At 42.2% G+C, this 16,622-nt stretch overlaps 1 protein-coding gene across 8 annotated transcripts in view; it reads right to left on the bottom strand.

The window, feature by feature from the left end:
• Window positions 1-2,057: 2,057 nt before the first annotated feature.
• hspa12a (heat shock protein 12A) overlaps window positions 2,058-16,622 on the bottom strand; it is a 75,689-nt gene continuing 61,124 nt past the window's right edge. For 4 of the 8 annotated variants that reach the window (XM_005747437.1, XM_005747440.1, XM_005747439.1 and 1 more), the window contains 5 exons: window positions 11,778-11,867; window positions 10,173-10,277; window positions 9,837-10,095; window positions 7,859-7,962; window positions 2,058-6,175 (listed from right to left, as the gene is read on the bottom strand). In XM_005747437.1, the coding sequence (XP_005747494.1) occupies window positions 5,544-6,175; window positions 7,859-7,962; window positions 9,837-10,095; window positions 10,173-10,277; window positions 11,778-11,867 (1,190 nt within the window). In that variant the 3' untranslated portion in view covers window positions 2,058-5,543. The remainder of the gene's footprint in view (window positions 6,176-7,858; window positions 7,963-9,836; window positions 10,096-10,172; window positions 10,278-11,777; window positions 11,868-16,622) is intronic. The other 4 variants (XM_005747438.1, XM_005747441.1, XM_005747442.1 and 1 more) reach the window with 2 other exon arrangements.

Raw genomic sequence — 16,622 nt, 5'->3', positions numbered from 1 at the left:
AGATCTTAGCTTTGAGGTGTTCGGGCATCCTCTGATAACACAGGATGCAGGTCGATTCACGCCATTTAAGCCATGCTGCTTAAATGGTAGAGTAGCTGCATCCATTGCACTTATTCTTCTGGGATGCTATGTGACCTAAGTGCTTTCCAGATAAGGATGTGTGGGACGTGGTCGAAAGCTTTCTCCAGGTCCAAGAATGCCACATGCGCCATCCCGTTCATCTCCCTGTGCTTTTCCATAAGCAGTCGAGCAGCATGAATGGCATCCGTGGTGCTGGAGCCCTTGACAAATCCACACTGGTTTGGGGTAAGCTCAACGATATCACGAAGGCATTTATTCAGGATTCGCTCAAAGATTTTCATTGCATGACAGAGTAGTCGAATCGACGCAGAGTTGGTGCACTGGCTGACATTCTCCTTGCCTTTCCAGATCGGCATGGTGGTGCTGGTTGTCCAGGCCTGGGAAGGCTTGTTCTCGGCTGCAATACGATTAAGGAGATCCGCTAGGAACGCATCTTCCATATTTTGGCTGGGATGTCATCTGGTCCGGTTGCCTTTCCATTCTTCATCTTCTTCAGTGCCTTCCGCACACAGGTACTGGGCGGGGAATGGGCGGGGGGACTTTGGATCGGCGGGTGTGGGAATTCCTGATTGGAGATGCCAGCAATCATCTAAGATAATTTGAGATTTCCAGTTACAGATGGACAAAATGGTGATGGCCAACCAACCGGACATTTGTTAGCTAGAATCAAAATCAGTGACTTTTTGCCTGCCCAACAAATACTTTTAAGTATTAGAAGGCTCAGACAAATAAATTAAAGAGCCTTTAAAATTAGGAGAGTGGGGTGAGTTGTGCCAGTTTTTACTTACAGTGAGGCCATGACAGTAATGCTTCCAACTAAAACATGTACTTATATTTCAGGATGTTGTGCATCCCTGGGAACAATCACTGTGGATCCAAAACAAAGTGGTCTTGTGGCACACCTTGCCCCCAGTGCGGGGTAAGTTATAAAAGCAAGTTGCGCCACATGAGCACATCCAAAGTCAATTTTATTAAACAAGGCCTAGCGCCACACGGTCACATGTTCAGAACAAAATGAAATTCAAATTAAGATGAAATGAACTGCAATTGTCTTCACAGATCTGGCCTACTTCATAACATCCCACTCTTTGATGCTACCCACTACCACCAAGTTTTTGTGATGTGGGTAGTGTTTTTATACACTAGGGATGACTCCATCATCATCTTCTTTGAAAGTGAAGCTGGGCTTTCCATTCACAGACCTATTACTACTTGACCTTAAAAACTTGCACCACTGTTGGAACCATCAACCATCTCAACCAATCCAGCGTAGTCGTAGGATTTGGCTTTGTTGCAATGAGGCTCTCTTCCTTGCAGGATGAGTAAAATGGTTGACTCTTCAAAAATGTGCAGTCACATGACCAATTTCCTCTATGGCTTTGCAGAAACAAGACCACTTTCCCCTACACTTAAATACAGTAAAGTATTTTTAATTTGTAACTTCCCACTTCTGGTGCAGTTCCCACATAATCTCCTAAATAATTAACTAAATTCAATGAAAATGGAAATTACTTGCAGCCTTTAAAATGAGGTCTGCAGTGCTTTGAGAACTCATGTCAAAAATAACATGCTAGTCCTACGAGCAAACTTTTTTTCTTTTAAAAAAGTGGAGTCCTTGACGTCTCACAATAATAAAACCAGGGTAGAGCCAGCTCATTCCTCATTAGAGCCACTTGGTGGCAGTGTTGCTTCACAAACATGTAGCCATTGTTCTTCAGATTGTGTCAGCTTGGCTCTAACAGACCTGCTGATAAAACCTTAAAGCGTTGGTCGGTGTGTTAGGAAATACAAAGGTCTAAATCTAAAATTAGATAGCTAATCATACAAGTAACACGCAGGCTGTGGTTGCACATGTTAGCATAGATAAACACACTTTGCGTAACTTTAATATTTTAATTGTTGGTTGCCTTGGCTCTGCTACTAAGACGTATGAAATGACCCCATTTTAACTAAGCTGAAGAAAGTACAGCAAACAATTTGAAATAAACATTTTATTAGTGACAGTGAATATCTGGCATTGGTAAAATACACATAGTACTGCATGAAAAATAATAAACATAAAAATGTCTTTGCTTAAACAATAAAGTTTGCTTAGTTTTTGCGTTCCAGAGTGGCTAAGGTGATCCTTATAACAAGCTCTGTGATTTTAGCTGCGAAATCTTCTGAATTCTTGGATTTTCTAGAGAGTCTTAAGGAGATGCTTAAAGACAACGCAAGCTGACTAGAGTGCTACTCAAATCACATCCAAATAACCTGAAATCATTCACTCATTGACCAAAAATGATGCTTCACACACCAAGAATAAAGTCAGCTAAAGTCAGCTAGTCAGCTAAATCTTGCTAATCTTGTTATAGCTTTAGGTAAAAAGCTGCTACATAACAGTACCCTGTGCATCACATAACACTCAAAGGTGTACAAAACACATAGCAATCATCTAATGTTAAACAAGAAAACCACGGTGCTATTAGAGTCTTACATTTATGCTTTGTGAACACAGAGACGTGTAAAATAAAAGGTTATTAGTTCAGTTATCAGTAATGTTTGTTATGAGCTGCCATCGCTTGAGCTCAAACACCAGAGCTCAAAAAGAGGACACTACCAGAGTAAACATCAGTAGTTAAGCGTGGTTTTGTGTATTAGTAATAGCAGCCATTCCTATGTGACACATGCAAAACGTGCATCGCAGAAAGAGTGCTGAAGACAGCAGAGGGCACTGGAGCTTGTGCAGCTTTGTACACTTACACTGAAAGGCGAGACCAGCTTTAATTCACAGTTTAAACAAAGGATCAAAGGAAATCCATAATAATTCAGACATAACTCATAACTGCTGCATATCTGGACCATGGCAGTGAAAAAATGAAATTCAAAAGTGTGATTATATAATTTAAGGGAGTTTGTTGCAGCTGAGACTGAGTGTTTTTCCTCCTAAATCTCCTGCTGACTGTCAGTGTGCTCCACAGGTGCCACTCTAATTATGGCACCTGTGGGTGCTGATGTATACTGAGTATACGTCAAAGTACTTGTACTTTTTCTTAAAGTATGTATTTGTAACTTTCCAAAGCATGAAATTTAAACAATAATGTGGCCCTAATGCAACGACTGTTAAAGGGCAGACTGCCTCCTACATCTGTGCAACACTGAGACTAGAAAGGCCAACAGTTAACGTCTGAATCTTATGGACGTTTCAACAAATTAATCTTAAGTCAAAAACAGGCGAAGCTATGAAATCAGGTTTTGCACGTTCCAATTCGATCATTTTCTGCTTATTCAAATACGGATCTTCCTCCATTGCAGGGACGAACGGATGTCTTTATGAACCGAGCTGCAGGTGAAAGTAAGCACTGTATGTTCTTGGCGGTGACAGAATTTGAACATCACATTTATTCATGCTAGGCACTATCATGATTGAGACTTTTTTGGAGATCTGGAGATTTTACCTGTATGATTATTGGTGACTGTGCCTCACACTTTAATGAAGAGAATCTGAATGTGTGCGGTCCAACTGGGCCGTGCGCATTTAGATCGTGGAACCATGCAACCCTACGGGCTGAAATATTTTTAAGGACAAAGGTATTCAAGCTTTTTTGTGTGATTGCAAAGTGACAGTAAGGTGACGCATCCAGTCTTTGAAGGAACACAACAAAGCCTCTAACTCTCACGTTCTGACTGGTGAGAAAGAAATGTTGAGGATGTCCATGTGACAGAACATGAGCTTTCTTCTCTCCTTCATGTGCACGTACACAAAAACACAGACATATGCACTCTTGGCTTTGAAATTGCTCGTACAATGCTAAAAATCTGTACAATATTTAAATACTGTATTTACAGAAATAAATACACTGTTGTTTGCCTCAACTGGCCTGCTGCACCTTATACGTGCAATCAAAGAGGTCGAGTGGGCGGGGTCATTCTTTCCACAGCTGATAATCAGAAGCAAAAACTAATAAAGGCCACAGTTAAGCAGATTGATGGTTGTTCTTTCTTTAGGATTGAGCTTGCAGCACATTTCACATTACTGGAATCAGATATAACACTGGATTACATCAAAGGGCCAAGCTGGTGCATTTGCATGATTCAGCCTAATGGTAAAGTGGCTATATACTTTATAAATATACTACTATAAATGTAGTTGCAATAGAATCACCACACCTTCAGCCTTTACACGGGTTCCCTTCGTCTGTGTGGTACTGGGTCTAAAGGCTTGATCATGAAACCAAAGCATGAAGAGGACAGCATGTTTTTCCTGGTAGAAGAAGCTTTCCACTCCAGCGGTGGACAAAGGCTAATAAAAGTCGAAAAAATCAGCAACCTCGGTTGAGTAAAAACCCATATTTCTACAGATGGTACAGTGACTACCATGAGTGCACCAAACCCTACATGAGGCTGTAAACATAAAGTATGTTGCTACAGGCGAAGCACAAATATGATCGCTTATGTATGTAAGTATTAAATGTCTATGCAGGATGTAAAACACGTTTTTCATAGATTGTAATAATGAAATCTATGAATGAATGAGCCTGACAGTGAGAGTCCACCCATGCTGGAAGCTGAATTCAATCTAAAAATATGAACTACTCTCACATCTCCCATTAATGGAAAAAAGAGCAAAATGACTCAAATTAATATTTTTGCGTGCGTTCTCAACGCATTAAGAATGATATAGTGTATATTTGTAACTTTAGTTTTGGTAAATGTTAGCGAGTCAGCGTGGTTTCACTTGTAGCGGCTACCCAAAGATGTCACAGCGTTAACACTTTGCATCAATCCTCCATAGCTGAACATTTTTACATAGTAATGCTAGTTATTTTTAAGCTAGCAATCTCACAAATGGAAGATGACTGCAAGTCGTCCATTTGGCAGACTGGCCATGTATAAGGAAAACTGTGTGTTTTGCCCTCGAGGGAACCATTCAAAGGGCTGAATATTGCAGAACTACTAACATGACACGAGTTTATATAGAAGAACATTAAGATATTTTTGTGTAGCTCTTCTGAGGATGTTTACTGACCCTTTCATAGTCTCAGAACAGAACAACAACAAACAAAGATGAATTCACCGTATGTGTTCCTCTCTGTGCCAGAGGCAGTAGATCTGCTTAACATAGATTAAAGTATGGAGAAGCTTCTGTCAGGAGCTTTTAAGCCTCATCACTGGGTTCAGGGGTTTCCTTGGAGGGAATGACCACTAGAAAGCTGCTTATCCACGAAACCTGACAGTTGTGGTGAAGTGACGAACCTAAAACATACTAAGCTCTCATTAGTGCCTCTCTTACCTCGATGATACGCGGATTCTAAAGCTGAATGTCTGAGTTAAGTTTGCACACATCATCACTTTAGTGCTTAAATGAAGAGCGACTGAACCTTCCCGGTACACGCCCCTACAGGTGTGTGTTTGTATGTATGTGTAAGCTGTTAGCGTCCGTCTCCACAGCTCCGGACTGAGCACGACTTCTCTTTTGATACTTAATGGCTTAGGAAATCAATGCTAGCTTTGACAGTGCGTCCGGTAGACACGTCCACTGCCATGGCTCGGATCTCCGTGTCGCCGAACTGCATGAGCGTCTGGATCTCTCGGCGTGCCGCTGTACTTTCTGTTCCACTCACGTCTAAGCGCAGTGTCCCACACTTCCTGACACCGGGCTCGCTGATGAAGCTCGCATTCTCCTTCTCAGAGCAGTAAACATGGATGACAATAACCTGCTGGGAAGGTTTAGCCGGCGTGTAGCTCCGCTTGACCATCTCGCCAAGTGCCACAGACTGGTCCGCAGCTATGAAGGTGTCGAAGACGTCCGTGCACCAGCGCGTTCCATCTTTAACTAGCAGCTTCTCCGGTGGGTGCTTCCCCTCCACAAAACGATTGAGGACACCAACCCCGTATGTGAGTGGCGAGCGGCGGACTTTAATCACACTGGGGTCCAGGCCAAACAGAACAGCGCCTTTCAGGATGGTTAGGCCAACGTCATGGGGAATGATAATGCGGCTGCGGCCCTGAAGCATGTTCTGGACAGCTTGCTGCAGCAAGGGAGACTCGGCAAAACCTCCCACTAAAAACAGGAACTTGATGTCACTGACTTCTGGCTTCTCGAAGAGCTCAGCTGCAGGAGAAACACAGAAATGCCTTTTATTCATACCCAGTGAGTGCACTGATACACAGCTGTTTATATCTTCCTTTCACTGATAAACAGCTGAATTTGAATTTTATGACCACCACCAGTCTCTGAGCCTGGTTCTGAAGGACGCCTTATTCTCCTCCCACTGTTGCTCATGTGATTGTTGGGCTTTTCTGTGTATTGCACGGGGTTAACCTTTCAATATAAAGCACCTCAAGGCAACTGTTGTGATTTGGCGTTATGTAAATGAATCGAATTGAACCTGTCACCAAAATAACATGGTTTATGAGGCTTGGCCTTGCTGTTCTACAGATCCTCATCATCTGGCCATAGCAGGTTTCCTCTTGTAAAAGTCTTCATGCTTTCCCATTTCTAGAGAATCCTTCCAATCAGATAATCGATGTTATTATCTCTCAGTGTTTTCGCTCATCAGTGCGATTCATACACACGATGATGGCAGGAAGCTGTCACGCAAGGCTGAAAATTCCACTGTAACAGGACTTACTCATTTTAAATTGGTTCTGACACGGGAGCAAGACTACAATTACCCGTTTTGGTGTTTAAACTTCATTAAGGTTTGTGGATTTCCTTTGATGTCTTTCTTGAGACAACGTATGGATATTAGGCAGATTGTTTATTAGATTCCTCACTTTGGGGCTTAATGAACGGACAGAGAGCAGGTCTCTCCCACGTTAGCTTCTCTTCTTTGGCGTCCTGTTAAATCCAGAATTGAATTCAAACTCGTTCTCCTCACATACAAGTGCATGTGCCGCAGGTTTCTTCCTGTTTAAAGGAAGTTTTTCCTTCCCACTGATGCCAAATGCTTGCTCATTGTCTAACTGCTGGGTTTCTCTCCACTACTGTAACATATTTACAATTTGAGGCAGCTGTTGATGTGAGTTAGCACTTTATACATTAAACTGAATTAAATTCAGTTGTAGCACTGTCTTTGCAGTGTCTTCAAATGCGTTACAAATGTCACAGAAAAACAGGGGTTTTATTTTATTTATGTTATGCTATAATAAATTGCTATAATCACTATCTGTATTGAAGCAGGCCCATCCATCCTTAAGAAATGTGACCTACTTTCATGTGGTTGAGCAAACTGTGGATTATCTAGGCCAGGCAACGCCAGGCCTCGAGTGCCGGTGTCCTGCAGGTTTTAGATCTCACCCTGGGTCAACACACCTGAATCAAATGATTAGTTCATTACCAGGCCTCTGGAGAACTTCAAGACATGTTGAGGAGATAATTTAGCCATTTGAATCAGCTGTGTTTGATCAAGGACACATCTAAAACCTGCAGGACACCGGCACTCGAGGCCTGGAGTTGCCCACCCCTGATCTAGGCTGTCTGGAGTTAGGGAGTGACCAACCCTGTCAGTTTGAAACTGAGCAACAACAACACATTGAACAAAATGTTACTGATCCCAGTGAAGATTTTTGACACTCATTGTTCAATACTTATACGATCTTTTGTACATGTAAGGGTCATTTTTCCCATTAGTTACTTGAGAGTAGTGGCACAGTGACTAAAGGTTGTCTTAAAAGTTGCATTGCAGTTTTAATGTATTATTATTAGCAATACAAATACTATTATTTACTTTGCAACTTTCTTGACTCTAAGGTGAGTGATATGTGTTTATGCAGGTGTTATAATGTAGCTTACTGAGATGTTGGATGATGTGGTCTATGGTGGGCTTAAAGAGGGAGTTCATAGCATCTGGATTCATCCGCAGCATCCCCTGAGATGACCACTTCACAAAGTCCACACTGGAAAGAGAGGAGAACATCTGTTACATACACTGTATTCATTTCAGTTCACAGGCAGATCATTAGTTAGTTACAATAAATTATCAAATCAAAACATCACTGAACTGTCAAATTTCACAAAATGGCAAAGACTCATATTTATAAATGACAGCACAAAATGTAACTAATGATACAACTGAACTGTTGTTCACTTTATTCTCATCCAGATACAACATGTTTGTTACAAATGGGACTAAAAATGCAAGAGTTTAACTGTTTATTAATGCAAGTCAGAGATAGAAATCAAAAAAAGACTTTTGCTTCAGGTGATGGTCCAGAAAATGAAAGCATCTCTTAGGCTCTTAACATGTTAGCACAGCCTACAGACAGCCACTAGCTACAGCAGTATGAAAAAGTAATTGCCTCCTAAACCTAATAAGTGATTAGGCCACCCTGACAGCAACAACTGCAACCAAGCGTTTCTGCTAACTGGCTGTTACAGTGCTGTGGAGGGTTGTCGAGGTCGCCTTGTCAAGGTCATGTCACAGCATCTCCATCAGATTCAGGTCAGGACTTTGACTAGGCCACTCCAAAGTCTTCATCTTGTTTTCCTTGAAACATTCAGAGGTGGACCCGCTGGTGTGTTGCGGATCATCGTCCTGCTGCAGAACCCAAGTGTGCTTCAGCTTGAGGTCTTGATGGCTGGACAGTCTCCTTGAGGGTGTTTTGGTAGACGGCAGAATTTATGGTTCCATTTACCACAGCAAGTCTTTGGGTCCTGAGGCAGCAGGACGGCCCCAGAGCATCACACTACCACCACCTTATTTTACTGCTGGCAACATGTTGCTTTTCCCAAAAGTCTTGGGACTCATCAAGATGATTCAAGATCAAGAAACTGAGAGGGGTCTTTATGTTCCTGTTGCTCGGCAGTGGTTTGGAACTCATTTTTTGCCCAGTGTCTTTCTTATGGTGGAGTCATGAACTCTGACCTTAACTGAGGCAAGTAAGCCCTGTGGTTCTTTGGATGTTGTTTTGGGGTTCAGTGACCTCTTGCAAGAGTTGTTGTTGTGCTCTTGGGGTCATTTTGGTTGGCCAGCCACTCCAGGGAAAGTTCACCGCTGTTCCGTGTTTTCGTCATTTGTGGATAATATCTGTCATTTTTGGTTCGCTGGAGTTCTACAGCTTTAGAATGGCTTTATAACATTTTGCAGACTGAGAGATTTCAGTTACTTTGTTTCTCATTTGTCCCTGAGTTTCCTTGGATTGCGTCATGGTGTCTGGCTTTTGAGGATGTTTTGGTCTACTCCACTTTGTCAGGCAGGTCCTATTTAAGTGGTTTATTGAGAACAGGTGTGGCAGAAATCAGGCCTGGCGGTTGCTAGAGTAATTCAACTGAATAAAGGGGACAAACACTTTTCACACTTTTAAAATTTCATCTTAGTCAAGATGTTGACAAGCTAAAAAAAACTAATATGTGCCTAATCTGTCTTGATGGATGCTCAATCATCCAGGTCAGTAAATCCCAAAAGGCAGCTCATCTGGACTTAGCGTTTAGAATGGTACTGAGGAACTGGCCTCCCAGCCCATTGTTCATCAGTGGGCTAGGAGATGTCCCCTGATGTCCTGTTCATAAGGTTGGAAACCTGCAGTCAGCTGAGACTGAAGAAGCCCCCTGATGATAATGAAACGTTTCTGAAAACGTCCAGATGAACAGAATCAACCTTTTGGATCATGTACAGAATCAAATGTGATCAAGAAATATTGCAACATGAAATCACAGAGTCAATATAATTCAGATTAAATCTGTATCAAAAGCAAACGAGCGCATCTTTTTGGTGTCAGGATTATAGAGACGCTCATGTCAGTCCAGGATTGGGTTTTCTGTTTACACTCACTTGCTTTTGCGCAGAGCATGTTCCACACTGTGGCCCCTGAACTTCTTGTAGTAGTCAATGAAGGAGAAGGGCAGGTTAATATTGAGAGGATTGGTTCTGTCAGGGGCTGCAGCTCTCTTTCGAGACTCAAATGCAATCATCAGATCCACCCACGCAGCTGGCCTCTTTATCTTAAATTGGTCAATGAAATCTTGGCCAAAGATCTTACACAGCAGCTTCTCAAATTCATAGTCAATCCCAATGGACCCATAGGGGCCACCTGAGAAAACAGACAGCTGTGAGTCACATGAACACGGTCTGATGCTTTAGCAAAGTGTTACGCTACACGTGCTGTACCCGAAGCCTTGTAGAGCTCTTTCAGATGTCCTTCTGGAAGACGGATCTGATGGACAGTCAGGTCAACTGTTCCTCCACCACAGTCCACCACCACATATCGGTCACCTGTGCAGAAAAGTGAGCAGGTGAGAAGCGTGGCATGAGACAAAGTGCATGCACTGTGTTGTTTACAGGAACATGACTTTGTCTGGCACTCCTGCTTCTGGAGTGAGGCCACAGAGAGCACTGCTGACCTGATCCTTGTAAACTCAGTTCTAAGGCAGTGTAGAAGGAAGCAAACCACTCAGGACAGGTGGAGCTAACAGGTTTAATAGCCTCTATTAACCCTGTAAGACCCATCACAAAATAGCCAGAAAATTCAGATTTTTTAGAACTGAGATGTTTATGAACCCTTATAACAAAATCCACAAAATGTGTTTATTGCTTTATCATGTTGTGTTTGATAGATTTTTATTATGTGTATGTTTTGTATTGCATTTGATACATTGAGTGTTTTTGACAACTGTTTGATAACAACGATGTTAATTTTAGACAAAAAAAGAGTTTTGTCCATAACATTTTGAAATGATAGCAAATATTGATCATGTTGATGCAGGTCTCAGAAACTCATGTATCAAATATGATACAAAAAGTTAATATGTATCCATGTTGAAAGCAATAATTATAGTCTTTGTATTAAAGTCAGTCTTCAATTTTTAGTTAGAACTTTTAAAGATGAAGGGTGTGTAACAGCACAGCCACTCGGCTGTGACATGGGAACAGCACAGAAACCACAGCTCCCGTGGTTATTAAAGCTCGCTAGCAGGACGGCGTTTAGCAGACTGATACTGTCAGCTGCAGGTAAGCATTTGTCCAGTGTTCAAGAGCAGAGATGCTAATGAGCTATCAAGCCTGTAAAGCAGGGTTTCCAGTGGTTTGTGCTGTGATTGGTTGTTTGCTAACCAGTCAAATGGTTTATGTGTTAATTTAGCAGAGCTGCACATGTGCCGCTGATGGGTATCCCGAATAAGCCTTAAAACCTCTTCAGCTGGGCTCTTTTCCCACCTAAAAGGAAAGGTTTGTAAAATAAATGAGCTCAGTTTAAAGTGGCTCTAAAACCACATGTGTGTTGAAGGAACAGAAACTAATTTTATAGGGAGGCTGTAATATCCTGTCAGGTGACTGTTTATTCTGATATGACCAACAACATAACAACCAACCACAGCAATGCGTCCCTCTGGCTGATCCAGCCTTTCCCAGTTAGTGCAATCAAATGAACTTATTTAGCAAACTGCATCAGTGTTATTTGGCTCCATGCTGGACACACATCCCCGCTGTGGTTGTGTCAGAAGGGTAAGAAACTGCCAAATCAAATGTGTGGCCCTACCTTCTGCCAAGCCAGCAGCTGAACGATGCTTAAACTATGTCGGTGTTTCTGAACACTTGAGTTTTTTTATTTCTTTATACATTTGGTGCCAATTCTCTAAATATTAGGTTTATGATGCTGGTTTCTTAATCGGCATCATAATCTCTTAATCTATGACAGGATGACAGTACATGAAAGAGCCAAAGGAGGCAGCCTAAAGTAAAAGAGAACAGATGAGTAAAAGAAGAGAGAGACTCTACCTTCTTCCAGCTCCGACCAAAGCTCCCCTATGACATTTTCCACCAAAAACGTGCGACTCTGCCGGTTGCGCCGTACATGCTCCTTAGCTGCTTGTTAACAGAAAGAGAGTGTTCTGGTGAGTCTGACCAAGGCAGGAAGCGTTGCTATGAGAAGTTGTGGGGCTCATATCCAGTGGAGTGTGAGACAAGCAGCAGCCTGAGATGAATCCATACTATGAGCAGGATCTCTATAGAGATCTTTTCAGGAACAGTTTCATTAAAATGCTTATTAAATGGGTCATTTGGTTGGCATACATACATACAGTCACTACAGAACATGATATACAACGTCATGCACAGAATCTAAGTGGAAAATGGATCTATTCAGTCTTATTTATATAGATGCGAATCACAACAGTCACCTCAGGACACTTTAGCTTGTAAGTTAACGACCCTACAAGAATACAGAGAAAACCCAAACAATTGGACAACGCTCCACGAGCAAGCAGTTTGGCGACAGTGGGAAGGCAAAACTCCCTTTTCGTCTGCAGATTAACTCTGTTTATGTATTTTCCATTATCACCACAGACGGTCTGCAGCGTGTTGGTGATGTCACCAACCCTGAACTACAGGTGCTGCATACCAGTGATTGTTGCATAATGGGGAGGTTAGGTCTTATCAACCAATCAGCATTTGCAGTCGCAAACTTGATCCACTGCCAGCGACATGCAGTTGGGATCTGAAGTCCCACAGATGTGTCCATCCACATGTTTGGTTTGGAATGAGCCGGAAAGACGATAAAAGAATAAAGCATGAAAATGCAGATTTTTAACTCTTGCTTACACTCCAGCTTTTTGTATGTTATAACCAATAGCAGCACAAGTAAGAGTGGCAAACCAGCAGTAACACATACTTTGTGCACTGCCTCCAAATGACAACAGAAAACGGGCCCTGGAGCAGGGCGGCCACCCGAGCGCTCTCTCTGCTCGACCACACATTTAGCTTTAGCAAACCGACTGCAGGGTCCTTTACAGGGGCCCTCTTCTGTGTTGTGTCATCTACTTAGCTTAGACCATTCAGCTTCCCTGATGTATAATTCATGGCGATCATCCAGGCACGTCACCGTGCATACTATATCACTCTGTGCCGGGTGCCGGGTCCCGATCCGTCATGTGTGGACCAGTTTTGATGCACCGTGTTATGGGGTTCAAACAGTGTTTAGAGAAAACGTCACAGCTGTTCCGACAGTCCCACTAAAGACTTTTCTGTGGGCGAAAATCCTCTTTTTCTCTGTTTACCTGAACTTTGTTTGCTGTTTTAGCTGTTTTTGTTGTTTCATGGTTGTTTCATGGTTTTGTGGGGTTTTAGCTGAGATTCTGATGTTTCCATGGATACCACACATCTATGTTTAAATATCTGTACATCCTGTTAAACCAGCTGTTCTCCCTTTTACCCCCGGTAAGGGGAATGGAGGTTCAACAAGTTACTTGTTTATTGCTTATTTACTTTGTGTAGAACTGTAAAACATAGTTTAAGGTCCAAAGTTTATGCTTGTGCTTGTCCGTGGTGAGAGGCCGATCAAAGTTAAGTCTGTTAAGCTGAGGTTTAAGGCCTGGACAATTGTCAAACCTTTTGTTCTCCATTATGGAAAATTGCTGAAAATAAAAATGGTTATGACTTTAGCTCCTGATTCGATCAAGTCTCCACGTCACTGAAATGCAGACAGGTTCCGCTCACTTTATGTTTTCGCTCGTTGCCTTTTTCCCGACCCACTTGGGTTTAAATGCCTCAGTGTCTCTGTGTACCTGGCCTGTACCACTACACCTGCTGTCTTGGAATATCTGCCCCACTTCCTTCTTTCACACAATGATATGATTCCAGTCTGCCTTTGCATGTGATTGGCTGCATGATGTGTCCGTCAAAGTCTCACCCTAACCTGCATGGATTCTCAGCAGGGCTGAAGATTCGGCTCACACATAATAATTACAAAGTGTGAAACCCCTGACCTAGAGCAATATTTAAGTGCGTTCCCAGCTCTGACAAATGTTTTTAACTGACTTTAGCAAGGACTGCCTAAAGTTAGCACATGAGTAGGTGTAAAGGCCAGCCAGCACACCTGACATCCATCACACTTTCCTGTTTTAGAAGGTGGCGTGGCCTGGAAGAAAGAGATGTGCAGCTCAAAAGCTGCTATAAAGAAAGACCATGTAAATAAAATCACTCATCCTGCAGCACTGTGTGGATGGGTCCTTTTTGTGTTACAAATGGGAAGAAACAGGACCAGGCTTGGGAATGAGGCTCATTTGACACAACCAGCTGGGGAAGAGGGGCGAGGTCAAAAAGACAAACGCTGAAACAGAGCCAGAGATCACAGTAATATAAATGTATGCTATGTCTTCTAATGATACTGCCTAAGGGAAGCATGTATAATGTAAACAGAATTGGTCCTAGCACTGAACCCTGTGGAACTCCATAATTAACCTCAGTGTGTGAAGAGGACTCTCCATTTACATGAACAAACTGGAGTCTATTAGATAGATATGATCCAAACCACTGCAGCGCAGTACCTGCAGCATGCAGCTACTTCTCTAATAAAATGTTATTGTGAGTAGTAACAAACACTGAGGTTTAACAGGAAGCTTAGAGATCGTTCTGTGATTAGCTGAGACAGCTAATGATGCTTTTTAAGTAAAGGTTTAATTCCTGCACCCTCCTGTGGTACTTAACCTGTTAACAGAGAGACTCAGTGCTATCTGAGTTCATCGTTCTAAAAACATTTAGTGTAAACTTTCATTTTTACCAGAGCAGGTCCCTTTGACGATGAAAATGTTCAGTCCAACTATAAAGAATTTTAATTACACATGATGCAGAGAGGGATGGACAATCAGTAGTTATGTACAAGAATCTCAGGCTAAATGATACCTGAAAGATCAATCCAAACCAATCAATATAGAAATAACATAAACATTACAAAACATTACAGATGTGTGATTTGGACTAAACCATGTGAGGAAGAATATGCTTCAGTGGGAATGCACATCCAAAGGAAACTGCAGTCGTGTTCCAATAGTCTTTAATATTCTGACAGCTTATTTATTATGGACTCATGTGTGTACTATGAGATGAGATGCATGCACCTGACTGTACACAGGGATCCTCCAACAGAGTGTTGGACTAACGGACTCTCCTATCTCCAAGGAAAGCTCAGAAAATGACAGAACTGACACCCAAGTCTTTAAATCATCTTTAAACCATTGTTTCTAATAATACTACTCTGAGACGTATTCACTGAGGAGTGACCGTCACCACTTACAGGACAGTTTGTTAGGTAGATTTCTAATCAGCCATTCTCATGGCAGCATCTCACTGCATTTAGGCATGTCAACAGGGTTAATATTATTAGTTATTTTTGTTGTTTGTACTGGGGGACCATTTCCAAGGCATCCAGTTACAGCTAGAAATATGTTCTCCAAATGCAGTGACACTCGTTTCCTGATGTATTCATTGTCACCTGAATTGTACAGTCTGTTGCAAAAACGCACATTTCAAAGGTCCGTTTTCAATTGCTCTGAATCTTTGAAGCCCTGAGTGCTTCCTGCTTGAATATGACAAAACCAATGAATGGTTTCTCTACGATTACAAACTGTCATGGTCCTGGGTCATTTGACTCAGCATTTTGTGTTTATTATTATTATGATCTTGTGTTCTAGTTCGTTCTGATCATGTTTTTGTGTTTTGATGCATGTCCCTCTGCTCTCTGTCTGTACCGTGTCTCTGAGTCCAGTCTGTGCATTTCCTGTTTTACTTTGAAGGTCTGTGTCTTATGTCAGTGTGTTCAGTTTTGTGCTCTCCCTGTCTCATCTGTGTAATTAGTGTCAGCCGTGCCTCCCAGCTGTTTCCTCTTAGTCCTGTTCACCTCTTGTATTTAGTGTCTGCGTCGTCCCTCATTCGACTCCGTGTTCTGTTTGCCTGCCTGTTAGTTTATTTGCTTTGTTTAGTTAGTTTTCTGTTCAGTATGCAATCTCCCAATAAAGCCAGGTGTTTTCACATTTGCCTCCGTGAGTCCTGCCCTTGGGTTCACCATTCCCTCCTGCCTTCACACAGCTATGGCACAAACTCTGTGATTTTTTTATTCATTTCTGTGTTTTATAGCATGCCTGCCTGTAGCCGAGGTCTGAGCTGCAGGCGGTGCCAGCACTCACACTCTTCTATTCTGAACTCATGCTTGTGTTGCACAGGCAGTGTACTGTTTAGCATTAACCCTACAAACTGAATGGAACATATGTTACTCTAAAGCTTTGATGATGCCTTTTAGGAAGTGAGGTGTTAGAGCGATATGATGATGCGTGCTCGATCAACCAGGTGAGGAAATCCCAGAACGCTGATTTTGTTCATCTGGACGTCGTCAGTGTCAGAAACATTTCATCACACATCCAAGACTGAGCCTGAGACTCAGCTGGATTCAAGTTTCCCCCCATTATACACAATAAACTAGCACTATTTACTTAATAATGAACAATGGCTTCAATTTCATAATGATTGGTAGGTAAACTGTCAACATTGAAACTGCCATCTTCAGACGAACAGAATCGGTTTTCTGGCACTGTGATACATGCAGTATACATGCAGTATACATGCAGTATACAAGCAGTATACAAGCAGTATACATGCAGTATACATGCAGTATATATGCAGTATATATGCAGTATATTTGGTCTTGTGCACGTGTATAAAAGTGTGCTGCAAAGGTGCACAACTAGAGCAAACTCATTCGTATCCATCCATCCATCTTCATCCATCCATCTTCATCCGCTTCATCCGGGGCCGGGTCGCGGGGGCAGCAGCCTAAGCAAAGAGGCCCAGACC

This window comes from Pundamilia nyererei, unplaced genomic scaffold, assembly GCF_000239375.1.
Source record: "Pundamilia nyererei isolate P.nyererei 1_Seehausen unplaced genomic scaffold, PunNye1.0 scaffold00197, whole genome shotgun sequence".
Taxonomy (NCBI): Eukaryota; Metazoa; Chordata; class Actinopteri; order Cichliformes; family Cichlidae; genus Pundamilia; species Pundamilia nyererei.
Note: the sequence above shows the minus strand (reverse complement) of the source record. Positions and strands in the feature narration are given on the sequence as shown.